At 42.1% G+C, this 27,587-nt stretch overlaps 1 protein-coding gene across 1 annotated transcript in view; it reads left to right on the top strand.

The window, feature by feature from the left end:
• Positions 1-27,587, top strand: part of VOPP1 (VOPP1 WW domain binding protein) — a 133,736-nt gene that overhangs the window by 80,753 nt on the left and 25,396 nt on the right. The window contains exon 4 of the mRNA XM_042780997.1: positions 24,607-24,684. Coding sequence (XP_042636931.1) covers positions 24,607-24,684 — 78 coding nt within the window. The remainder of the gene's footprint in view (positions 1-24,606; positions 24,685-27,587) is intronic.

Genomic DNA, 27,587 nt, shown 5'->3' with positions numbered 1-27,587 from the left:
TTTATTCCCCAGCCACCAGAGCAGTTCTCTGTGCAGTCTCTGGCTAGCTGGGCTGATTTTTAGGTTAATTCTTAGGTCCTACCCCCACTCGGGAATTTCCAAGCTGTCTGTGCCCTCTCGATCGTTCAGGATTCCTGCCAGACCTGAGCTCCGTATGTCTCCTTTTTTGGTATTTGCACAGAAATTGTTCTGCTAGTTAGGGTTTAGTCCACTTCTGTATCCTCCCCTTTAAGGCTCAGGGGTCCAAGATTATCTTCTGTGTCTGTTTTAATTGGTTTCCCCTTTTTTTTGTTGAAGAGCATCTGTGCGGTCTTTCTGCCTAGTCCTCCATCTTGCCTGGGGTCTCAACATCTTTCTTTTTGACTGATATATTTTCTGTGCTAACACAGTGTCAGGCACATTGGAGCTATTCAGTATACATTTAGTGCCCGGAACAAATATGGTAGGCTAGAGAAGGAAAGAGTGATTCTGGCAATATTCTTGCATGATAGAAAGTGTTTTAGGGACTGGAAGTCAAGAGACCTTGCTCTAGTCCAGATTTGCTGGGCAAATCTCTTAAACTCTCTGGACTCCTGTTTCCTGTGCTAGATAATCTCTAAGGTCTCATCCAGCTTCTTCCATGATACTTCCTGGCTGGCTGCTCAGAATAATTTATAGTTTAGAGAATAAATAACTGTCAAGCAGGCTCATGTGCTATAGCTAGAGACAGGCATACAGATGTGCAATACCGAATTTAGCTCATTAAGGATCCAATTTGCTTGTGAAACACAAAGAAACTGCATAATATTACCTTTCAAAGTAATAATGATGCAGTCTTTAGAGTCTCAGGGAAAGACCCTGACCCACCAAAGGAGGATCCTTGTCTTCTACTGACTAAGAATGACCAGGTGAGATGAAGAGAATTTCGTGTAAGCAAAGATTTATTATAGAAAGAGAGTCTGGCCAGAGGAAATGGAGAGGGCTCTAGGTAATGCTAACCCCTATATCCCCAAGCAAAGGGAGGGGTGAAGTTTATAAGAGTTTTTGGGTAATGTTTTATTCATTAAGCTTCTGGGGAAAAGCAAGTGTTTCAGAGAAATGGGAATTCTGTGTTGGGTTATGATAATCAGATGTGTGCACAGGTTGTCGTGAGGGATGTCAGGATATTTACCACAACTCACAAGGGTGTCTGGGAGACTTGGCACAACTCATTATAGGATGTCACACATGCATTGTCTGTTGGACTGCTGGTTCAATTCCCGATCAGGGTCTCTGTCATCTCACAAAGGTTATGCATGGACGTTCAGTGTTGTGCCACACATGTCTCAGGGGCCAGTAATGTCCAGTTATCTCTGAAAGACAGTTCTAAAGGAAGTTGAAGTTAAGCTACAGATTATTTAAAGCTGTTTACTCTAGGATGTGGATAATCATGCAAGTTTATGTTGTAAGGTAATTTCTTTTCTTTCTTAACAAATGCTTCAATAATGTTTTTTTTTTTTTTAATTTCTCAAAAAGCAGTCCAAGAAAATGCCCCATCTTGACAGACCAGACCCCATTCACCTTGTCTCCCTAAACTGTTCTTCTTCTGCAGGTCTTGTTACCGACATGGCAGTGGAAAAAAGGTGTTAATCAGAGTTAGGCAGGGATGATCTAGGAACCATCTTGTTAGGTTCTGAGCTGTGACTTTTGCACAGTGAGGTTCGTGGATGTTTATTTATACAAGGACTTCCTTCATGTGTGTTTAAACAAGTTAGAGAGAGCTGATAATTTAGATGTGTAAATCTCCTGTTCTTTACAAATAAAAATGAATCTGATAATTCCCTCAGAAAAATGAGAGAAGGTTAGAAGTGGGCTGAGTCTTTTTAAAAATGAGAAAATAACCCAGTGGCCCTCTGAAGAGCCGGTAGGTAGAAAAGTTTGACCCCAAGAGTGGTCATTTACTTTTCTTCTAGAATGTTAAGAAAAGCTTAAGACCATCCATAGCCTTATAGATGAAGTCATTGTCACCTAGAGAGGTTAATCCATTCACCTGGAACACCCAGCATCTCAGAGGTCTTTGCATGACTGGGTCATACTGTCAGCTGCCTCATGAGTAGAATAGAGATGCAGGGAGTTTGGATTTTAGTTGTTCTCTGTTTGCTTAGTTATTTCAGTCTTTGATTCAGCTCTTACTACCATTGGAGGAAAGAGTGTGGGGAAACCTTCTCTGAAATCAGCTCCACTGAAACATAAGGGGATCTGCACACTGTCTGGCTCAAAGAAGATAATGAGAGGGAACATCTGGATGGAAAGCGTTTTGGTCAAATACAAGAGGATAGTAGGATACATTATAAGTCCCTGGGTGGTAAAAACAGTTAAGCACTTGGCTACTAATGGACAAGTTGGAAGTTTTAATCCATCCAGAAACACCTCAGAAAAAAGGCCTGGTGATGTGCTTTGAAAAGATTGCAGTCCTTGAAAACCCTATGCAGCATAGTTATACTCTGAGATATGGGAGGTCACCATGAGTCAGAATTGACTCCATGACAACTGTTGTTGTTGTTTTGGAGATGATAGGATACATTAAAAAGAAATAATGAATACTGCCTGTTGCGGACTGAATTATGTCCCCAAAAAGATAGGTTGAAATTTTAAATCACCTCTCTACTTGGGAATGTGACCTTGTATGGAAATAGAGTCTGTGAAGATGTTATAAATTAAATTACTGTGAGGTTGTACTGGAGGAGGGTGGGTCCTAATCCCATCTGAGTGGTGTCCTCATAAAAGAGAAGAGAGACAGAGAGAGGGAACATGGCTTTGTGAAGATGCATCTCCAGGTCAAGGAACAGCTGAAACTGCCAGAAGCTGAGAAAGACAAGGAAGGATCTTCCTCTAGAGCCTTTGGCGAGAACATGGCCTTCTGAATTTGTACTTGCAGGTTTTGGAACTGTGAGACAATACATTTCTGTTATCATAAGCTACCCAGTATGTGGTATTTTGTTATGGTAGCCCTAGGAAAAAAATACACCATCCATCAGGCTGTGCATTAATTTCTCCAACATTTACCGTGTACCTTTTATTTCCAGACATTCCACTGAAAAGGAGCGGATTCAAATTTAGGGACCATGTGAAGTCAAAGATGAGTGAGGCCCTCTGAGCTCATAGCCCATGGCTTGTCCAGCAGCATTCTGTGCTCAGCCTCAGGCTGGGGCTGTTCTTCCCAGTACTGCTCTTTTCTGGCTTTAAATTTTAGCCAGACCACTTTCAATCCCAGTTCCCACATGTTCCATTCAATTCTGAAGCTTCGGAGGGGCCAGGGTCACTGAGACACTTCTCTGACAACTTCGATGCACTGGTGTAGGCTCCCATTGAGTGGCTCTGTAGTCAGACACTGGACCTGATGTTGACTTCCTGGGTTCAGAGGGCAGCTGAACTCCATCCACCAAGCTTTCCTCAGGATGGCATTTGGCACTTAAATGATGTACAGTGGAGGGGTGGCTGAAGGTATATTACCTTTTCCTTGCAACCTTCCACACACCCCTTTCCCAAACATGATTTTCTGCTGTGATGAGGCCACTGAACACAGCCTTTGGTTAGCAGCCTGGAAGGAGAAGGTTTCTGTCTGGGGACAGACACTCAAAGGCAGAATTTTGGTTCTTCCTGGATTCTGGTTGCTGGGTTTATCAGTGAACATTCCTGGTGTAAATTGGAGGAATTTTCCTTTCTTAGAAAAGGAAGAGAGCATTCATTGGGAATGTTCCACCTAAGAGCTCTAGTCCTCTAATGTTGTCTTTCTATATGTTTTCTGTACCTGATTGTTTTCACTAACTATGTATTGTGAGTATTCCTCTAAATCAGTATATAAATCAACTTCATTTAAAAAAAAAATGGTTGCAGAGTATCCCCTAGGGATGTACCATATATAATTCATTTAAGCAGCCCCTTAAAATTATTATATATTTAGGTGGTACTGGGTTTTTGTTTGTTTATTTTTTACTATTAAAGGTCCACAGTTCCTCATTTGTAGTTCTGCAATTCTTTATCTGCAATTCTGAAAGTATATTTTTTAACAGTCCACTTGGCAGCAAGAATAGGCTTTAACACACATGAGGCTATTTATAATCTTCTAAAAATTCTACTTAGTATGCTGTTTTGTGTATTTCAATGCCAGCCCTGCTGGTGGCATTATGTAATACATAGTGTATGTGTATCTCATTATTCATGAATCCCCAAAATTTGAATTCTCCACATATTTGGCCCCAGGAGTTTTGGATAAGGAAATGCAGACTTGCCCCAGTACTACGGAAGACATTTTTCTACATATATTTTTATATATTAGAACTTGTTTTTATCATGGGATAAATTTGCAGAAATAGAATTGCTGGATCAAAGGCTGTATACTTCTTATACATTTTAAGAAATAATGATGGATTACTCTCCCTAAAGGTTATAGTGATCTAGTCCAGCTGTCAGTGTAAGACAAAAGATATTTCAGACCACCTTCACAACACTGCATTTTCATCAAATATTAACATTTTCATCAAAGTGCACTTTGTACTGTTTGAGTTCATGTTACTTAATGTATTGTTCCCATCTCTGGTGAATTTCTTTCCTACTGCAGCATCACTTCTGTTTAGTGCAAAACACTTATGATATGCCAGGAACCATGATCAGCACCTGGGGTATACACAGATGAATGAGGTAGAAATGAATTAAGCTTATGGTCTGTTGTGGAAGACAGGTGCCTTTAACAATTGGCGAGAGCTGTATAAGTGGAGGCCTAGCCAAGAGAGAGCTATGGTGTTTGGTGGGGGATGAGTTAGGAAAGAACTCACAAAGAGGTTAATAGTTTTAGCTGACCATTGAAGGGTGCAGAGCCATTTTAGAACAAACGGTATGGAAGAATGAAGGTACATGGTGTCTTTGGGGAATCACAAGGCTGTAGTTTAGGGTATCTGACAGATGGTGGGAGATGAGCTGGAAAAAGTAGAGTGAAGCTCCATGAGAAGGGTCTTAAATGGCCATCTGAGGAGTTGAGATTTCATCTGCAAAATGCCAAACAGTGCCATCAGTTCAGCTTTTAGAAAGGTCTCCAGCAATAGTGTGGGTGTTAGAGGGGAGGTAGAGACAAGGTGAGGAGCTTCTTGCTATAGTGAGGGCAAAGTGTGGGGAGTCTCACTTTTTAAGTCAGAAATGGGGTGATGGACCAGGCAGTGTGTTTGAAAAGGAATCACAGAATTGATGTTGGATGTAGTACAATGAATTACTTGGTATGGGTCTCCTAGCCATGGTCTTTGTGACTCCCACAAGATTACTAGCGGAGCTATGAAAATGTAAGGTGTTTGTGGCCCACCAAGGGGAGTGGATAGCTTGTTAGTAATGTAAATAAGGTACATGGCACCCTTGTGGGGGTGGGACTGTGCAAATAAGGTATATGGGACTCTAATGTGGGAATTAGTTACTTTTGTCATTCTGCTGGGCTTAAAGTGAGCCTTCCTAGAGGCAGAAAGGGGGATCTTACTGTCATCAAGAGAGAAGAGCCAGAGATGGAGTAAAGCACATTCTTGGACCTGAGATCCCTGTGTTGGACTTCTGTGGCAGAGATGACTGGCTGAGGTGACAGGCTAAGATGACACCACCTGAGACTGCTGTCTAAGATGACGGCCACAATGGAACCAAGAGGCACAAGACAGAATGGCGGGCTTGCTGGCCCATGGAGTGAGAAAGTTGAGTGCCTTTGGGCAGAGGCTCACTGGCAGAGTGGGGTACACTTAGGTGCACCTATCAACATGGCTAAAAGGGCTTTGTAACACTTGGCTGAGCAGGACAGAGGCCAAGCCAAGGGCCGGAGAGGCATTCCTGAGGGCAGAGCAGAGCAGAGGGGAGACTGTCCTGATTGAAGAATTGTATGCTGAGAGCATTCCTGAACCTGAATTGTAACCTGTTACTTCCCTAATAAGCCCCATAATCATGAGTATTGTCTGTGAGTTTTTTGTGGCCTTTGCAACAAATTATTGAACCCAGGAGAGAAATAGTGTCATGGTCGGGACGTTGGTGTCTGAATTGGCAAAAAGATTGGAGGGTGGCGGCAAACATGTCCTCATAGGAATAAGCCTTGGGTGATTCTCTTTCCTCCTCATGAGGCTGGAGGATGCTGGAGGAGTATGCTGCCTCCATGCCCTTTCTGCTTGGGGATAAAGGGAGTCACATAACCCAGAGATTTCTGGTGAGGCAGACAGTGATGACGATATGCTGAGAAAGATCATAGAAAAAAAATGGTTAGACAGATTCAGTGGAAGGGTGAGTAGAGAAAGTCCAAAGTGTGTATGTTGAGTTTGAAGTTCTTGCAGGATACCCACAAAATGTAGAGGGTGTAGAATTTGCTTTTGAACTTCAGGGGGCAACCAGGGCTAGCATGTAGATTTAAGAGTCCTGAACACATAGGTGGTAGTTTAACAACTCAAGTAAAAAGAAAGCTGAGAAAGTAAGCCAAGTCAACTGAAATCTTAAGTTTCCAGATTTTTTTTTTAAATAATACTTTATTGTCTTTTTGGTGAAAGTTTGCACAGCAAATTATGTTCCCATCTGACATTTTCTACAGAAATTTTCAGTGACATTACTTAATTTTTCACAATGTGTCAATATTCTCTGGTTGTTCCATTTCCAGAACTCTCTTTCCTGCCCCCTGTCTTCTCATCTTTGCTTTAGAGTAATTGTTGACTTTTTAGTAAGTTTCCATATTTTTCAGGTAATGGGTGCACAGTCTCTTTCCTTACCAGAAATCATTGCCAAACTCATATCATTCCATTTGTATTTATCCTGCCTATGTTATTTCATTGAGATGAAATTTATTATCAGCTTAAAATCTCTAACATAATAGGAAGACTCTGTTTTTCATTTCTCTTATTACCTTCCTATTCTGGTCAGGATTTTTATTTTATTTTAATGTTACAGGTAACCAGAAACTAGAAGGGTAAGCCCCCTTGCCTTTTAGAGTAGAGTTGAGCAGAACTGATTTTAAGCGATTAGAAATTTACTGAAAGAAGAAAAGAGAGAAAACTTCTACCCTAGAAACACAAGAATAGTGTTAAAAAAACACAAAACTCTGGAGTTACCAAATAACCTGCAGTGCTCTGTGCATCTCACCTCATCTGCTTATTTTAGCTCTAAGTTTGGCTGGGCTCTGGGCTAGCAACTATTTAAGGGATAAAATGACAAAAAAATGAAAACTTTCTGATCTATTTTGTGTATCAATTTTAGGTATTATAGTAAGCATGTATAATGCTTTCCTCCATGGTAGAAATAAAAGCAAAATATCCTTAGGTAAATCCCATATGCCCCCTCTTGGTACAACCAGTTCTGGTTTATAAAAGTTTGAGAAGGTGTTTTCTAATAAGAGATATATTTCTGGAGGCATGACCTTCGGGGCAGCCATTTTCTCCATCCTCAAATTCTCAAAATCAAGGCACGTAGTCACTGCGGTCCCGTTTCTTAGGTCCTGAGATGTTTGACTTTGCTGTAGGGTATGTAGACCAAATCAAAGTTAAAAAATCATCAAAATATGACAGGATGTCTCAACAAACAAGCACATCCCCACCTGGCTGGAAACCAAGTCAGAACAGGAAGGAAAAAACTCTGACATATGAATTGTCAACTGTGGTTGACAGAAAAAAAGGACTATCAATCCACCCTTAGTCTGTGAAGTGTTTGGTTTGACAGCCAGTTAGCTGAAAGATCTAAAACCTTGTAAACCTTGTGTTGGGAGAGATGAACGTTCTTTACAAAAAAAGGGGGGCAGTTTTCTTGCACAGGTACAGTATAAAACTGATCAGAAAACCCCAGTCAACATCTCTCTCTCTCTCTCTCTCTCTGTCTGTCTCTCTCTCTCTCTTCCTGGGTACCAAGAAATAAAAAGGCAAGGGAGCTTCAAATTTAGGTCAGTGGTTCTCAATCCTGGTTTTATACTAGAATAACCAAAGGAGCTTCTTTTTATTTTCCTATGCCTGCCATAATAAAATGCTGCAAAATTAGTAGCCTTAAAAGAACAGAAATTTATTTTTTCAATTCTAAATTCCAGGTGTATAATTCTGGGTACAGAGTTCTGGTGGCATAGTAGTTAAGGAATTTGACTGCTAACAAAAACGTTAGTGTTTCAAACCCACTGCTTGCTCTGCAGGAGAAAATGAAGCAGTCTGCTTCTGTAAAGATTTACAGCCTTGGAAACCCTGTGGGGCAACTTTACTCTGTCCTGTAGAGTCTATTTGAGTCACAGTCGACTCGATGGCAGTGCATTGAGTTTATTTTATGTTCTGCCATGTTCTCTCTCTACTTCCATGTCTCCTCCAGCGTCTGGTAGCTGTGGGTATTTCTTCACTTTTAGATGCATCTCCAAATGGTATCTGTTTTACCCTTTGTGACCTGTTTCTCCTCTTTTATAAGACACCACTCAGAAGGGATTAGGACTAGGGCCCACTTAACTACATTATGACCTTGTTAATTTAACTGATAAATAAAGAAAAACCTTATTTTCCCAAAGTCACGTTCCCAGGTACAGGTGTTAGCACTTCAACATACCTGGACACAGTTCAGTCTCTCACAGAGCTTGGGAGAAAAAAAAAAAATCTCAGCCAGTTCAGTCCAAATCTCTGGAGGTGCTGAGTCTGGTGATTTTAATGTACAGCTGTTGCTCTCCAGAGCACTCATCCTAGAGAGTGACCACTTAAAGCTGTATGGCTTTTCCTGGGTCATCTCCTTTGTAGAGGAGCCATGCCTGCATTAAAATGTTCTGCAGGGGGTGGAATTTGTGCTGAATCATTTAAAGGAAAATAACTTTTCTCATGGGATGTTGGAGCCCTAAAGGCAAGGTCAGAAATGGAATCTTCCAGGTTATTCCATAATAAGGCTGGAAAGAAATAATTTTGTTTAACTTAAAGCTTATTACGTATGGGCAGAATTGGTGGTTAAGTAATAGATTTCGGGCTGATAGATTGAGTGTTAAGCCAGAGATGGCATAAATCAACTGATACACATCTGAAAGAGAAGAGTACTGAAGAGAGTTAATGAAACTCTAAAATATAATAATGCTCGCATATGATTTTGTTGAGAAGGGAAGAGCCAGGAATACTGAGGAAGCCAATATTCCCAGAAAGCAAGCAGTCCATTGAGCTCAGAGTTTAACCAGAGAAGTGGAGGCCCCTATGAAGGCCACTAGGAAGTCATAAGATCTAAATGAGCTAAGAGCTGCAAGAGAAAAACTGCCCAAAGGGCCAAACAGGGCTTCTACAGTTTGGAAATTGTTTTGAGGGAAAAATATGGACACATAAGTGATAGATCTGTTGGAATGTTGGTACACAACAAAAAGAAATCATACTGGAATGTCTTACCACAGGTTTTGCTTCTGTCTTCTCTGCCAAAGAGGGTGGCTTTTAAAATAAAACCAAACCAAAACCTGATGCCATCGAGTTGATTGCAGTTCATGGTGATCCTATGTCACCAAGTAGAACTGAGCTCCAAAGAGTTTTCTTGGCTATGATCTTTATGGAAGTAGATCACTGCTAGTGGTAGGCCTTTTTCTGTAGTATTGCTGGGTGAGTTCAAACTAGCAGCCTTTAGGTTGGTAGCTGATTGTAAGCTGCTTGCACCATCCAGAGATCTTAGCCTAAAATAAACAACAACAACAACAAAAAAAAAAACCCAAACTCATTATTGTTGAGCAAATTCATAGCAACCCTATAGAACAAAGCAGAGGATCTTTTCAAAAGCAGTCTGCCACATTTTTCTCCTGCAGAAGCAGCTAGTGAGTTTGAACTGCTGACCTTTTGGTTAGCAGCCAAGTGCTTGATCACTGCACCACCAGGGCTTCCTTAAACTAAAATAGGAGGGGAGTGCATTTTATGCCTGAGAAGGTGGCAGGTGTGGATGGGGAGGAAAGTGGGAAGTTTGGCAGCCCAGCAGCAGCCTGCACCTCTTCTCTGAAGCCTGTGGCTTCAATAGTATCTTTGGTAGTGAGGAAATTGAAGAATTATGGAGAAGGAGAAGATTGAAAAGTTCTGAAAAAAGAGAATAATAATATACTTGTAATGCATTTTGTAGTTTACAGAGCATTTTCACACTGCATCCCTTCAACAACCTATAACATAGGTGTGTCATATTGTCTTTTACAGATTCTAAAATTAATTTAGGGAGGGTAAGTACTTTATGAAAGGCAGGAATAAAATTGATACTTGTCAGAGAATCATCTAGAATAGATTATTAAGGTAGTGTTTTGTGTTTATTTGGAACTAGTTCGAGGTTGTCCTTCTAAGGTCCTGTCAGGTTTATCTCTCTTTTTATTAATGGGATTATGAGACCAGGAGATCTCTGATATGACAGTGTACCTGGGTTTCATGGAGACATTTGATAGTGTTTCACTTAATTTCTTAACTAATAAGAGAGGGAATTCAGGTTTAGATAAATAGACCCATTAGCTGGAGCTTTGGTGGCATAGTGCCTAAGGCATTTGACTGCTAACCAGAAGGCTGGCGGTTCAAACCCACCAGCTACTCCTCGGAAAGAAAGTTGGACAATCTACTTCCATAATGATACTGCCTGGAAAACCCAAGGAGGGGTCGCAATGAGTCGTTTGGTTTGGTTTGGTAACTAGTATGATAGGTAGAGATAGATAACTGCCAGCGAGTCAACTCCAACTCATGGCAACCTTACGTATAACAGAATGAATTGTTGCCCAGTGTTGCATCATCCTCACAATTGCCAGTATATTTGAGTAGTTGTGGCTACTATGCCAGTACATCCCACTGAGGGTCTCCCTTGCCCTTCTTGACCCTATGTTTTATCAAACATGATGTGCTCCGCTAGCAAGTGATTCCTCCTGATGATATGTCCAAAATAAGTTAGTAAGACAGTGTTCTATTGTGCGTGATCCATAAGGTTTACATTGGCAGTTTTCAGAACTCAGTCACCAGGCCTTTCTTCCTAGTCTGTCTTACTCTGGAGGCTCCACTCAAACCTGTTCATGATGGGTGACCCTGCTGGTAATTGATAGATATATATATTGTTGGTTGGTCCCTAGGCTTGTGCTCAACTAGTAACCTAAAAGTTGATGGCTCCAGCCATCTATCAGCACTGCAGAAGACAGGTCTGGTGATCTAGTTCCATGATGATTACAGCCAAGGAAACCTTATGGAGCACAGTTCTACCATGACACACTTGGGGTCATCATGAGTCAGAATCTACTCTATGGAGCAGGTTTTTTGTTTTCAAAGTTGTATGTAGTGTCTCGTGCTTCTGCATTGGTGCTTACATTCTCTTTTCTCCCTATCTCTTCTTCCCTCCCTATCTACATACTTGGTTTCTGTCTCTCTTTTACATTCTCTCCTGCATCATACAGCTCAAATCAAAACCAAACTCACTGCCATTGAGTCAATTCCAACTCATAGCGACTCCTATTGGGTTTCTGAGGCTATAAATCTTTACTGAAGTAGATTGCCCCATCTTCCTCCCATGGAGCAGCTGGTGGATTTGAACCGCTGACCTTCTGCTTAGCAGCCAAATGCCTTACCCACTACGTCACCAGAGCTCCTGATAGCCCAGGACTCATTGAGTGTGTAGCCGTCTCTCTCCTTCTTCCTTTGATTTTCTCACTCCAGGCAGCTTGTCAGACCTTAGTGAGGTATCAAGTTTTGTGCTACAGCTTTAGGGCGTGTAGATTCCACTTAGGTCTCAGGCCCAAGCTTCATGCTTCATGTGTTAATACTATGGGCTGTTGGACACTGCAATGTGCTGCTTTCCCCAAAGTCATCTGAGGAGGAATAGCAACCAACTAATTAGTTTTTGGCATTCCTGGATCTCAACAAGATAACTCAGATTCTTAAGTGACAAAAAATTAGAAGGAAGAATGAATTCCTTGAGTGAATGAGACTCCAGAAGCTCCTGCTGGACTGCAATAATGGACCAAATTTCCTAAGATTAAGATTTAGGATGGATAAGCCACTCCTCGGAAGGAAGATGGGGCAATCTACTTCTGTAGTGATACTGCTTCGGAAACCCATGGAAGGGTCACTGTGAGTAGGGTCCGACTCGACAGCATGTAACAACAACAACAAGAAGCACAGGACCCTATCTTCAGGTCCCCAAACCCTGCTGTACGAGTACAGGATAGAAGACAGAGAAAAGCAGATGTGCTGACTGAGAAAAGCTTGGAAGTCTTCATTGATGGAAAATTCATTACGAGTCAGCTGTGCTGTGGCTGCTAAATAAGTTAGTCTGGTCTTAGGGTTAGGTGTAGAAACAAGTGAACAGGAATTCTTTCTAATGATGGGAAAACAGAATTGTTGTAGCCTTGTTTTCCTGGAGAAGAGAAGACCTGGGAAAGTAAGAGTCCCTTTGTCTACAGAAGATGCCCCAGAGTTGCAGAAGGAATGTAGCAGGTTCTGCCTCTGGAGATAGCAGGGAATGAGCAGCTTCTGGTAGGCAGGTTGAAAGGGCAATACAATCACCGCAGATGGTAAGGGGTGAAGTCCTTGATACAAGAAGGCACAGAGCTCTTGAAGGTCCTACAAAGAAGCTCATCAAAAGCATGTGGGTGGACTGAGGACCAAGCTGATCTCAGCCCCAGTTTCACTTCCCCTTTAGAGTTTTCTGCTGAAACCTTGTGGGGTTCTATTTAATTTTTGCAAGGAACCCAGTTCGTCCCACATGGTTTATTGCAGCTCTCTGATCACCCTGAAATTCAGTGATACCCAGAAGCTTCTCTAAGCACCTGCCATGTGCCTGGCTCAGTGGGAAACTGCAGACAGTGGTAGTTAAAGTCATAAGAGAAGCGGGTCCTGATGTCAAGGAATTTATCATTTTGTTGAAGAGACTGTGCCAGCCTAAGTGAACAGCTTGAGACTGGGCAAGAAAAGGAAGTGTTGTGTGGACAAATAAAAAAGGAAAAGATTGGTCTACTAAATTACAGGAGGGGAAAGGATTGGCCTTTTAAGTGGAATGGTATTGACAGGAATTTACTTGAAACTCTAAAGTTTTTTTTTTTTTAAAGCCATGCCTTGTTATTAACATGAAAAACATAATAACCCCAAAAGCCAAAAACAAACTCACTGCCATTGAGTCGGATCCGACCCGTAGCGATCCCTCCTTGGGTTTCCGAGGTGTTATCACTAAGGAAGTAGATTGGTCAACCTTCCTTCTGAGGAGTGGCTGGTGCATTTGAACCACTAGCCTTCTGGTTAGCAGTCAAATGCCTTAGGCACTGCACCACCAGAGCTCCCATAACAACCCCAGTGAACCCTTATCTCTAGACCTCCATACTGAATACTCGTATTTCAGTTGCTCTACAAGATACAGAGATGATTTTCCACAAGTCAGTTTAAATAGAACTAATTACCATTTGGTACCATGTGAAATAGTTTGTATACCAGCATCCAGCTGTTTTTTAAATAGAAAGTTCTTTGTGAGTTCAGAAACATTGAATATTTCCTAACCTAACACATCATCCATTTCTTCTTAGATTCTCAAGATTCCAAAAGGGGCCGTCACTATTTTATTGGCATTGAATCACTGCTGTGGAAGCTTTCTAACTTGTGGCAGATATTCTTCTAAACATATGCTCCCTTTTACATTATGCACTCTAAGAACATACTATGAGGGAGGTGTACACCTTGATTTCATCTCTATAATTACTTAATTACAAGATAAAACCTGGTGGGAGTGGACTTTCCCATCTTCTGATCTTACAGGAAACCTAAAACTGGTTCCTATGATACAGTGAAGGATGCTTGGCCAATAGAAAGTGATTCCAGGGCTGCATTTCTGCTGATGAACCTACTCTTTTCACTTTATTGAAGGGTTTGTGTGTGTTTCTGAGTCCCAGGCTTATAATTAGATAGGATGAAGGGTGGATTTAGTTAAGAGTGATATTTGTTCCTTCCTACTGAGAGTCTGAGAATTTGTACATCTGGCACACAGAGTAGAACGAGGAGGGGAAATCCTGTTCTGTTCTCTCCATCCTGCTCTGTCTGCATCCAGCACAGTAAAGGTCATGGGCTTACTCTTGATAGTGTCCTTCAGAGTGCCAATGCCATTTACAGCCTAGGGCACTACAAGCACTAGATCTGGCACATCAGACAGTGCACTTATTTAGTGTGCTGGCCTGCCTGTTGATGTTTACTACTGTTAATTAAGCTCAATGTTACCATTAATGTTCTTTTAATGATCACTGTTGTTTAGAATGCCAGCAGGTGTATGCTTAGGGCACCAATTTACCAGCAGAGTCACTGGGAGAAAGCAGCAGAGAGGCTGGAGTAGCAGTGTCATGCTGTGAGTAATTGCACGCTATGTCAAGTGGCTGGCACTCTGGATCCCAGCCACAGCTGCAGATGAATGACAAGGATGCTTGAAGTGATGGGTCTTCAGTTCAAGATGGGAGCATAAAGGACTCTCTGTGTGTTGAGACCAAAGAACAGAGAGAGTCAGTTGATAGTGTGTATTTGCTGCTATTATTCCAGACTTGAATCCTGAAAATGGAGCTAGGGTGCTCAGATGTTGGATCTGGGCAACAAGGAGTCATTTAAATTAGGAACTCGCAATCCACTATACTCAGAATCAACTAGGATCACTGACATGTGTCTCTTCAGCCCAGAATTCTAGATGAAACTGAATTATGTTTAAAGCATTTACATATTCTCATCTCATCTGACTCCCCTAACTTGGAGAGTGGGATGCTGCATGGGCCTGGGTTTCAAAGCAGCAAGTACTTCCTTTAGTTGTAACTCTGAAAGGGAAGCATTTTAGCAGATTCAGCTTTTGAAAGTCACTAAATTTTATCCCTGTACCTGCTGTCTTAGTTTCCTAGTGTTGTCATATGACTCCTTCTTTCCCTCCATTTTGAATGGAAATGTCTATCCTGTTCCACCTTTGTACTTTGAAAACACATAACTTGTATTCTAGATTTCACAGGTTCATGGATAAGAAAGAATTGTGCCCCAGGATAAACTATGCTAAGTCTCACTCTTAACTTGATTTAGATGATTCAGAACATGAGATCTTAGAGTTGATGCTGGAATGGGATGAGACTTTGGGATAATATGTATGTTAGGGTGAATGTGTTTTGCACATGGGACGGACATGAATTTCTGAAAATTACTATTTTTAAATTGTGATTTGGTTGAATGTTTACAGAGAAAATTCATTTTCCATTTGACAGTTCATACACATTTTATTTCATGACATTGATTGCAGTTTCCATAACGTGACAGCTCTTTTCCCACTTCCTCCCTGTGGTTACATTTTCCTTGTGTCAGGGAAGGACATGAATTTTGGAGGGGTCAAAGTGTGGAATGCTATGGATTGAATTGTGTTCCCCAAAATATGTATTGGAATACTAACCTCTATACTTGTAGAAGGAGCTCTGATGATGCAGTGGTTGAGTGCTTGCTTGGCTGCTAACCGAAAGGTCAGCACTTGAACCCATCAGGCACTCCATTAGAGAAAGATGTAGCAATCTGCTTCCATAAAGATTTACAGCCTTAGAAACCCATGGGCCAGTTCTACTCTGTCCTATAAGGTTGCTATGGGTTGGAATTGACTTGATGACAGTGGATTTGAGATGGGTTATGCCTGTGGACATAATCCTGTTTTAAAATAGGGTTTCTGTGTTATATTAATGAGGCCATGCCAGTTTAGTTACATTCTAAATCTAATTACTTCTGAATGATACAAAAAAAGAGCAGATTAGACACACACACACAGTGAAGATAGATGCTTTGTGAGGATTGTCCAAGCCAAAGTACGGAGATGAATCCCCAGGGCTACTGGCAAGGAAGGAGGAATTGACATGCTGAGGACTCTGTTTTGGACTTCTAGCCTCTAAAACTACAAGAAAATAAATGTCTGTTCTTTAAAGCCAGCCACTGTAGTATTTGTGTTCCAGTAGCACTAGATTACTGAGACATTTGCTTTCCTCTTTTATACCAAGTTCATGGTTATCAGAGTTGAGCAGACCTCACACCTATTCAATCTTGGCAGTGCCTAGTGAAGACGTGGCAGGTCTGGCCATTGTTGGGAGTAAAGCTCACAGATGGGTACATGGAAGACCGTCATGGGCCATAGGGCAGGAGAGATAGGAGAGAAACAGCACTCAGCCAGTAAGGTCACAGTCTGGGTCTATAGCCATGATGTCTGTCATCTGTACTTTCCACCCCTTCTCATCTACTTTCTCCTGCATGCCACACCCCTGAGGCAGAGGTTGTTCATGAGAAGCCAGGTGAGCAGGGGGCATCTGTTTGAGAATATCTTCATGAGAGTTATACCCAGAGAGTCTGATCATTGCAGGACAGTTTACAGTAGCTTAAGGAGTGAAAGTGCCAGTAGCCAGGGCTGGGACTGGACCCTGTGTCACCCAAGCAAAAGGCAGGGAGGGCCTGAAAGAGGCCTTAGCCCTGCACATTCATTGACAGTGGGAAGTTACCTCATCGTCAGAGGATTGGACCTTGGGCCACCCAAAACTACCCAGGAGGATAAAAGAAGTAGATTCAGCAGAAACTTGAGCCTGTTTGCTTTGGTCTTAGGGTGTCCACAGCAGTGATTTTTGAAGAAACATATTTTATTTTGCAGTGTAGTACACACTTTGGAGTCTCTGAGTGATGCAAATATTAAGTGCTCAGCTGCTAACCAAGAGGTTGATGGTTTAAATCCATCCAGAGGCATCTCAGAAGACTTAGCAATATTCTTTCATAAGTTTATAGCCATTCTACTCTGACACACATGGGTCACCATGAGTCAGAAACAGCTTGATGGAAACTATTTTATTTCCTTTCTGGTTTGGTAACTCTGAAGTTGATTCTAACTTCTGAAGTTGATTCTAACTCACAGCGACCTCACGTGTTTCAGAATAGAACTGTGTTCCTTAGAGTTTTCAATGACTATGTTGTTGTTGTTGTTAGGTGCCTTCCAGTTGTTCTGGCCTATAGCCACCCTATGTACCACAGAATGAAACACTGCCCAGTCCTGCACCATCCCACAATCATTGCTGTGTTTGAACCCATTATTGCAGCCATAGTGTTAGTCCATCTTGTTGAGGGCCTTCCTCTTTTTTGCTGACCATCTACCAAGCATGGCATCCTTCAGGTATTGCTCCCTCCTAATAACATAGCCAGAGTACATGAGATGACATCTCATCATCATTGCTTCTAAAGAAGGAGCATTTTGGCTGTACTTCTTCCAAGGCTGATTTGTTTGTTCTTCTGTCAGTCCATGGTATATTCAGTATTCTCCACCAGCACCATAATTCAAATGCATCAATTCTTCTTTGGTTTTCTTATTCACTGTCCAGCTTTCATAAGCATATGAAACTATTGGAAATATCATGCTTGGGTCAGGCATACCTTAGATCTCAAGGTGACGTCTTTGTTTTTTAACACTTTAAAAAAGAGGTCTTTTGCAGCAGATTCGCCCAATGATTTCTTGACTGCTGCTGCCATTGATTGTAGGTCCAAGTAAAATGAAATCCTGGAAACTTCAATCTTTTCTCCAATTACGATGATGCAGCTTATTGGTTTAGTATGAGGATTTTTGTTTTCTTTATGTTAAGGTACAATTCATGCTGAAGGCTGTAATCTTTGATCTTCATCAGAAGTGCTTCAAGTCCTCTTCGCTTTCAGTAAACAAGTATTATTTGCATATTGCAGGTTGTTAATGAGTCTTCCTCCATCCTGTTACTGCATTCTTCATATGGTTCTGCTTCTCAGATTATTTCCTTAGCATACGGATTGAATAGGTATGATGAAAGGATACAACCCCAATGCATACTTTTCTTTGTTTTAAACTGTGCAGTAGCCCCTTGCTCTCTTCAAATGACTGTCTCTTGGTCTATGTACAGGTTCCTCAAGAGCTCATTTAAGTGTGGAATTCCCATTCTTCACAGTGTTATACATAATTTGTTATAATCCACACAGTTGAATGCCTTTGCATAGTCTGTAAAACACGTGTAAACACCTATCTTGTCTCTCTAGTGCTGCTGTAAAAGAAATACCACAAATGGATAGCTTAACAAATGGGAATTTATTCTCTTAAAAGTTTAGGATGCCAGAAGTCCATATTCAGAATGCCAACTCTAGGGCCTCTAGGTGGAGGCTCCTCAGCCTTTGGCTTCAGCTCTGCCTCTTGTCCAGGCCCAATGGAGCAAACTAAAGGCTGCTTCTGACTCATGCAGCTGCTGGCTGCTGAGGCTAATGAACCCAAGATTGACAGGTAGGATTGCACAGTCCCAAGATATATAGAAAACACACCAGGCCACTGGTTCAATTTTTGGAACAAGCCCAAGATTGGCAGACAACATGGGAAGCCACTGGTTATCCAGATGTAACAAAAAGCTCGAGACCTTTCTCAAAGCTTCTCCGTGTATATTAAAAGCAGGCCACACCCCAAAGGCAACTAATTAGCTGTTCACAGCAGATTCCACCATGGAGATGATTACAATCTCATCGTGGGGAATGACTATATCCAGCTTCCAAGCCACTCAGTACCATTGCCCCAACTAAGTTGACATACAACTTTAACTACCACAACACCTTTCTGATATTCTCTGCTTTCAGCCAACGTTCATCTAACATCAGCAATGATAACCCTCATTCCATGTCCTCTTCTGAATCTGTCTTGAATTTCTGGCAGTTCACTGTCAATATACTGCTGCAACCATTTTTGAATTATCTTCAGGATAATTTTACTTGCTTCTGATAATAATGATATTGTTCAATAATTTCCATATTCCTTTGGATCACCTTACTTAGGAATGGGCATGAATATGGATCTCTTCCAGTCAATTGGGCAGGTAGCTATCTTTCAACTTTCGTGGCATAGATAAATACATGCTTCCAGTGTTGCATCCATTTGTTGAAACATCAGTATTAGTATTCCATCAATTCCTGGAGCCTTGTTTTTTGCCAATGTCTATGACTGTGTTTTTATGTAATTTTAGGGAATTAAAGCACAAGGCCTTTCTTCCATGGTTCCATTGGGTGTATTCAAACTGCCAATATTTCTGTCAGTAGTTGATAGCAAAACATTTGTGTAACCTGTAGGTGCCTGTGTTTGTATATATATATAACTGACACATAAGCTTCTGGAAACAAAAGTTACATGTGATGCCCTCTGATTTTTTTAAGTCAATGTTCATCTTTATAAAATGAATAAAATAAATTGATTTCACAGTCCACCATTAAATCACAACAGTTAAAAACACTTTTCTTGTGTATAATACTGTAGTGGCATTGGTGGTGGTGGTGGTTGTTATGTGCTGTCGAGTCGGGCCTGACTCATAGCGACCCCTCCTTGGGTTGCCGAGGCAGTATCACTATGGAAGTAGATTGCCCAACCTTCCTTCCGAGGAGTGGCTGGTAGGTTTGAACTGCCAGCCTTCTGGTTAGCAGTCAAGTGCCTTAGGCACTATGCTACTCCAAATCAACTTGATATTTTTCCCTAATATTGTATCTTAACTTATGATTAAGTTGTCTGCTAACTGCATCAAGCTGTTGATATAGACTGGTATAGGCTTTTCTATGAATCTTTATGGACTGTATAAAGTTCCAAGTAAAAAACAGAACCTCTCTGTGTGTTAGAGGGTGGTTGTGGAATCCTTATTTGTGGGCCTGTTCCAGAGGAGGAGGAAAGTTACACAGTGCCTACCAAACTGGTTTCCCCCCACAGAGCCAGCCCTACCATTTGCCCAAGGATCACTATGCATTCCTCATATTGTCACTGTTGCCATTAAAAAAAAAAAAAAAGGTTGTCATTGAGCATTGAGGTGATTACAACTCATGACAACCCCATGTATGTCACAGTAGAACTGTACTCCATAGAGTTTTCAATGATTGATTTTTTCACAAGTAGATTGCTAGGCCTTTCTTCCAAAGTGCCTTTTGTTGGACTCAGACTTGTCTTTGTATCAGATTCCCCACCCCCATGCTTCTCTAAGCTTGATTTGCCTTGTGAGAAAGGTTCCTGTACACATTAATCTTCACCTTCCTCCACTGTCAGCCTCTCTGTTGTTTAGTCATTCCTTCACTACCTTGTATCTCTTTGTCTTTTCCAGTTCATTAACATAAGCCAAATTGTTATATAGAGGTCTTACACTGATCACTCAGTGCTAATGAGTACAATCACAACACACCATTAGCAGATTGTTACAACTCACCAAACCCACATCCACTGCCACTGAGTTGATTCTGATTCGTAGTAACCCTGTAGGACAGAGTAGAACTGCCCCATAGAGTTTTCAAGGCTGCAGATCTTTTAGGAAGCAGACTTCCTCATCTTTCTCCCACAAAGCAGCTGGTGGGTTTGACCCATTGACGTTTTGGTTAGCAGTTGAATGCTTTAACCACTGTACCACTAGAGGTCCTTGATTGGCCTATAGCAGCTTATTAAAGCAGGACCAAGGAAAAAATAGGACAATCAAGTGGGGATGGAAAAGGTGACAGTATGCTGGCTGAGTACATTCTCAGCTTCAGCAGACTGACCTGGGCTGAGACAAGGCACAGCATCCCAGATGTCTTATTTTCTAAGCTTATTTCAGACATGGAGGTAACATTACTTACCTCCTATAAGGATGCTTTGAATATTAATGAGACATTTGTGAAGCACTTCACCTGGTGTCCAAAATGTAAGAAGTGCTTATATCCTGCACCCTTTGTTCTTATCTGCATTATTGCTGCATAACAAATTACCACAGACTTAACAAATTAGGTCAGGTATCTAGACACAGGGTACTCTGGTCAGGGTCTCATAAGGCTAAAACCAGGTGTTGGTTGAGCTCTGTTTGCATGTGGCGCTTGAGGTTCTCTTCCAAGCTCATTCAGATTGTTGGCAGAATTCTGTTCCTTGTGGTTGTAGGATTGAGATCTCTGTGCCCTTGTTGATGGGCTGGGGATCATGCCCAGCTCCTAGAGATCACCATCAGGTCCTAGCCATGGGGCCCTCTCACAAGATGGCAGTTAACTCTTCAAAGCCAACAGAGAATCTCTAGTTTGCTGTGGCAGAGTTTTATTAACATAACACCTCATATAATGTTACATAATCATTGGAATGAATAGCCCATTATCTTTGCCATATAATCTAATCTAATCAAAGGAGCCACCATCCCACTCAAGAGGAGGGGATTTTTACAGGGTTTGTTTACCAGGGAACAGGAACTTGGGGCCGATCTCAGAATCCACCAACCACATCATCACACCATGAATGTAACAGAAGTGCTAAATATCCTTGTCTTTGCCAATTCATGGTAGGAGACAGTCCCATTTATTTCCATTTTCGTTAATTGCCTGAACTCCAACCAAAAACCCATTGCTGTTGATTATGACTCTTGGTGACACATGTGTTACTGCTTCATGAGTTATTTATTTATTTTTTCCCTCATCTGTAATCCTTACAAAAGCAGATTTCTAGGCTTTGGTTCATGGCACTGCTGGGTGGGTTCGAACCACCAAACTTTAGGTTAGTAGATGGGTGTAAACCATTTACAGCACTTAGACATCTTGTCTGGACTCCATCAACCCTAAAAGCAAGAAATCCTTTTATCTCCCTCCCTCCCTCTACATGTTCACACACATGAATACCAGTTATTCAAGACCATTAATATTCTCCAGGAGGAGGCACACCAAGGGATTGCTGTTGAGGATGTTCTTGTACTGTTTCCTCAGACAGTCTGTTTGCGTAGCCCAGAGTCAGTGGGGTCCCCTACACTGGGCAGTCATTTTCTCTTACCTCCTATCCTTAACCACTCTTTTCAAAAGTGCAGCTCTGGGGCCTGGGGGGACTTGCAGCACTAGCTGCTCTGGAACCAGCACTCTGGCACGAACCTTGGGACCTTGTGCCGATTCAGGTAGTTGCCAGACTGACTTTCTTCAGGGTTCACTGACTTCCTTCAGGTCTCTGCTTACAAATGTCACCTTCTCTGGGAGTTATGTCTGAATACCCTGTTTAAAATTATATTTCTTACCATCCCTCCCCCATGTTCTCCATCTGACAGTGCCTGCTTTATTTTTCATCTTAGAACTTCTTTCCAGCCAGCACAGCTTCCATTGTTCTTATGTGGTTTTTTTTTTAATTTTTTTTATTTTACGCCTCCTCTAAAAAGAGAGCTCCTCCATCTGGTTTTGATCACTTCATCCCCAGGACCCAGTGCAGAGCCAAGCTCCTTGTAGCCCCTTTGTTGGGTTTGTTGGATAGATGGACTATGACAGCTGGCAGCGTTTTTCAGCTATGTGGCTGTGCTAAATCTTGGTTAAAGCAAATTAGACAAATGCCACTAGCTTATGGGAGCCTCTAACTGATATCTTTACTGTGTAGGATACCAGGTAAGCTGGTTGCTATTGAGTTGACTTTGATTCATGGAGACCCCATGTGTTACAGTAAAACTGTGTCCCATCGTGTTTTCAGTGGCTAATTTTTTGAAAGTAGATCTCCAGGCCTTTCTTCTGAGGTGCCCTTTGGGTGGACTTGAACCACCAATTTCTCAGTTAGTAGCTGAGGCATTAAATGTTTCCACCACCTAGGGACAAGTTCATATTCATGAGCCGTGGAAAGCTTGGATGAAAAAACATTCATATTGCCTGGAGAAATGCTTTGTTTATGTATGTGGTGGTGGTAGTAGGAGGTGTCTCTCAGCTCAGTATGTCCTATAAATAATAGGGGATTTAGCTGAAACTGTGTAGTGGGTATTTAAAGACAGGTAGAACCAAGTCCAAGAGGCTTAGTGAGTTGCCGGGGGTGAACCACCAGGAGAACCAGGATTGGAGCTCCAGCTGATTTCCAGCCTGGTGATCTTTCCAGTCTTCTTCCTAATACTTTCCAGGGAGTTATTTTTTATACATCTTTCTGCATAAAACAAGCCTATTTATGCAAACCTATTTATGCACTGGAATAATCTATAAATTCAGTGCCCAAGATGTTGGATCAAACATTATAATTCTTTTTTTTTTTTAAATTTAGACTTCTTTATTTTTTTTCCCTTGAGGAAGAAAATTGGCAATGACCTCAATTAGAATTATGTGACCATTTAATATAACTGAGAAGCAGCCTGCACCGCCCCCCCCACCCCCATTCACCTGCCACGTGAACTGAAAGCTGCTATAGTGGAAACTGCTCTGTAAATACCAAAGTTTGGAGCAAAAGGGCTTGAGCATCCGTAGCATTTTCTCTTTTCAAAGGAAAATAGGGTTGGGGAAGAGCAGAAACATTGGGAGCTGAGTTGAGTCTTCTGACCTGCACTAGGTCCCACACTGGGTGTGGACTCTTCTTACCCGGCTCCTGTGAATGATCAGCAACTCCTGAGTACATCCATGTGAGCCTGTCTCCTACGGGGGACCCTGAAGCCTCCAGTGACCCTGGAGTGTGTTGAAGAGGGGGCCAGCATAAGCAATAAGAAGGATGATGTCTGTCTTAGTTATCTAGTACTGCTATAACAGACATACCACAAGTGGGTGGCTTTAACAAACAGATTTATTTCCTCATAGCTCAGAAGGCTGGAAGTCTACATTCAAGGCTTTTTCTCTCTTTTGGCTCTGGAGAAAGGCCCTTGTCTCTTTGAGCTTCTGCTCCTGGTGATCTTCATGTGGCTTGGCATCTCTCTTCCCCCATCCCTGATTTCTTGCTTGCTTATTTTAACCTCTTTTATATCTCAAAAGAGATTGACTCAAGACATACCCTATACTAATCCTTTCTCATTACCATAACAAAGACAGTCCATTCCCAAATGGGATTATAAGCATGGACATAGAGGTCATGATTTTCAACATACATTTTTGGGGGACGTGATTCAATCAATAACAGTATCCTCAAAATATGAAATAGCACTGTGGAAGGGGATCCTGCCATTACTTCCATTTGCGTGCAGGAAAACTGCAGTTCACAGTGTATTGAATCCCACAGCTAATGAGAGATGAGAGAAGGACACAAGCCACCAGGCCACCACCACTATCAATTTGACCCTGGTGGACTTGCTGATGTGGCATATCCATCTTTTGACCATGGTAGGGGTTTAAAGAGAGACTAAGCAAGGATCAGTGTTGTACTGATGTGCCTGTCATGGGGCTTCCTTTTGGTTGTAGAACTGACAAGTTTAATGCTCTTCTTTGGTCATGATGCCCCTTTAGGAAGAAGCCCATTGCAGAATTGGCACACAAAGGGTATTTGAATTATATTGACCATATCCACATAAGCTCCTTCTGTTTGGACCACGAAATTGACAATAGTCAGCTCTGCTAGGTTCATGGACTGCAAAGGTAGCAGTTCTGTCCTCTTCATTAGCACACACCCCTACCCACTTGCCTCTAAGAATGGAGTCCCCGGGTAGTACAAATAGTTAACACACTTGCCTGCTAACCAAAATTTATAAGTTTGAGTTTACTCAGGGGCTCCTCAGAAGAAATGCCTGGTGATCTACTTCCAAATAACAGACATTGAAAACCATATAGAGCACAGTTCTACTCTGACACACATGAGAGAGATCAGGTAAACCACATGGGGTTGCCGGGAATCAGAGTTGACTTGATAGCAATTGGTTTATGAATGACTCAGTTGAAATCTAGCTGGAGCACATAACTGGTCCAGCTGTTCTTCCAACTCAGATTAGTGACCCCCTGTGCTCTCTCTCCACAGATGCCGCTCCTATGAGGACTGCTGCGGCTCACGATGTTGTGTGCGGGCGCTCTCCATCCAGAGGCTCTGGTATTTCTGGTATGTCCCAACACTTCTTGTTCCTGGATGCCATCTCCACCTACCCCTGTCCCCCAAGGGCTCTTCCTGCACTCCATACTGTCACTAATGGCAGATGGACTAACTGGAATCATAGTCTTGGGGGTAGCTTTGGTCATGAAAATGGCATATTTGGGTTGGCTTCATCAAGGGCAACTGTGCCTTTTACAGTGAGGTCATCCTCATTTCCCCAGACTTAGGGCTGGGAGAGAGAGATACCTTTTGGAAAGGTAGTGGGTAGACAATGGCCTCTTCCTTTATTAGCTCTTTAACTAGATTCCAAAATGGAGCTGACCCAACTGTCTTGAAAATCAGAGTCCAGCAAATGCAGACTTGTGATAAAATTTCTCTTGCCTGGAAGTCTTCCCATGCCATCGTGTTAGCTGAATCTTAACTTTCTAGTTAAGTAGGCAGCTTCACCCTTTGTCTACCTCCTTCTGACACCAAGGGAGGCTGATGAATTGTCTGAGGTCTATAAAATTATACCTTGAGAGGCCACAAGGGCACAAAGCAGACAGAGTCCCCAAAGAAGTGTGGGATGCAATTTGCACTAAAGAGAGAAACTTCATGTGGATTGTGACCTCAGAGGAGACCTATTGGGGGTTCTCTCTAAAACTGATTTGACTCTATAGTTAATAGATACGAGGTCAGATGTCAGGGATGACAGAGCATGTGTGGGAAAAGGTTTACTTAAAATCAACAACTCATTTGGGGATCTATTGTTAAAGTACCGCAGGCCTGGAAAAGAGGAATCTTAAGTGTGGGCTCTAGCACGTTGCTTAGCCATGCCAGGCTTCATTCAGTCTCCCATGTGTCTACGGCTCTCTCTGAGGGGCTCCAGGTTCACCCCTTTTATTCCTGGTATTTGTACTCAGATTGGAGAGTAGCTGGCCTTCTCAGTTAACGATTACTCACAGCTTTCCAGCTAGCAGCGACCTCTGAGAGAGTCCCATCCACAGGTGACTGGATGTGCTCTGAGTTGAGAACAACTGTACTTACCTTAGGGGTAAGGCAGGAGAGAATTGAAAACCCAGATTACATTAACAACAACAGCAACAAATTACTTCTGATGATAGACTAAGCACAAATATTTGTATCTTTTAATCCCTAGAAAGCTTCCCAAACCTACTCAGCAGTGAACAAGAACATCTAGTATCATCTTATAGCTCATAGCCCTTCAAGGAACTTGTTGTTAGTTGCCAGGTCGGTCCCAACTCCTAGGAACAGTATGCACAACAGAAGAAAACACTGCCCAGTCATGTACCATCCTCACAGTTTTTGCTATGTTTGTGCTCATCATTAACAGCCATTGTGTGAGTCCATCTCACTGAGGGTCTTCGTCTTTTTCATTGACCTTCTTTTACCAAACATGATGTCCTTTTCCTGAAACTGGCCCCTACTGATAACGTGTTCAAGCAATTACTGTTCTTATTAACAACCACTTCTCTTTGAACTGATAAACCACATCCTCACTTTTCTTGTAATAAGTTTATTCCCCTCCCCTGTCAGTTCCTCTCTTTTAAAATACATTCGTCTCAGACTAATACCTCAGTAATGAATGAATCTGATGACTAATACCTAAGCAGATAGTTGGTATCCTGCCAGGCGACTGCTTTGTCTTCATTTACTCTCTGTTGGGCTAAAGGCAGGTACCCACATGGAGCCCTCCTCTGTGCTTCAGTGATGCCATTTTGATTTGTCCAAGAAAAAAAGTAGGAGCTCTGGTAGTATAGTGTGTAAGGCGCTTGACTGCTAACCAGAAGGCTGGTGGTTCAAACCCATGAGCCACTCCTTGGAGGGAAGGTTGGGCAATCTACTTCATAGTGATACTGCCTCGGAAACCCAAGGAGGGGTTGTTATGAGTTGGGTCTGACTTCATGGCACATAACAACAACAAAAGAAAAAAAGTACCATTTGGTGTAAACCAACGTTTTGGCTCAACTTGAGGATGGGACCAAGATCTCAGATAGCTTCTGCCTTTTCCAGTCCAGTGTACCTGGACTAACCAGTAGCATTGTTTGAGAAAGCCTCTCAATGCTTTCTATTTCTACTAGAATGTTTGTCATTGGGCGCAGTGTTGAATGTGAGATTATCATTGAGTCCACCCTAGGGAAATTAGTTCTAAGAGATCAAACTATTCTTTTTGTGATTTCAGCATGTGTAATGCTGAGAGTTGCCTTACTTTGCCAAGCCCCTATATGATCATGACCTTCTGGCTTCCCGAGATTATATGCCTAACTTCTTCCCCCTCCGGACTCAAGCCACACAAAATTTGCCTCCAACTTACCTACCTTAGCATCTTCACCTATGCTATTTCCCACCCAGAATGTTCTTCTTTCCCCTTCAACTTCTCTGTCTTCTTGTCCTATAGCACTCTGTCCGTGTGTCACTTTGAAGGCAAAGAAGCTTTTCTGATCTTCTTCGCAGAGCTGGCAGCGTTGCTATGGTGAATCCTGCCGACTATACCAATTATACAACCAGTCCAGGGAGACTAAGATCACCCACTTCTGGTGCCAAATTGTGTTCAGGATAACAAACCCACTGTGTCCTGTAGAAACCTCACCTTCTCTTCCCTGTGCAGTTCAGACCCCAGCTGCCCATGCAGCCATTCTGTCTCTCATTTGTAGCCACTCAGGTTTGGGTCAGCAGGTTGGGTGTCCATATGATTCTCTCATTTCAGACCAATCAGCCCCAAATTTGGGCCTTTTCTCTACCCTCTCAGGGTACCAGTTGCAAGCTTAGGATACACATAACTCCCTCCAGGCAGCCCCACTACTCCTTTGGGTCCTGTAATTCACTGGAATGAGTCACAAAGCTCATATGAAATACCATAACTGTGATAACTGTTTTAATGTAGCAAAAGTTACAGATGAAGGATGCATAGG

This window comes from Orycteropus afer, unplaced genomic scaffold (assembly GCF_000298275.1).
Source record: "Orycteropus afer afer isolate SDZICR_OR568_19922 unplaced genomic scaffold, OryAfe1.0 scaffold00077, whole genome shotgun sequence".
In the NCBI taxonomy this organism is placed as follows: domain Eukaryota; kingdom Metazoa; phylum Chordata; class Mammalia; order Tubulidentata; family Orycteropodidae; genus Orycteropus; species Orycteropus afer.
The sequence above is the reverse complement of the archived record's forward strand: the minus strand, read 5'-3'. Positions and strand labels throughout refer to the sequence as shown.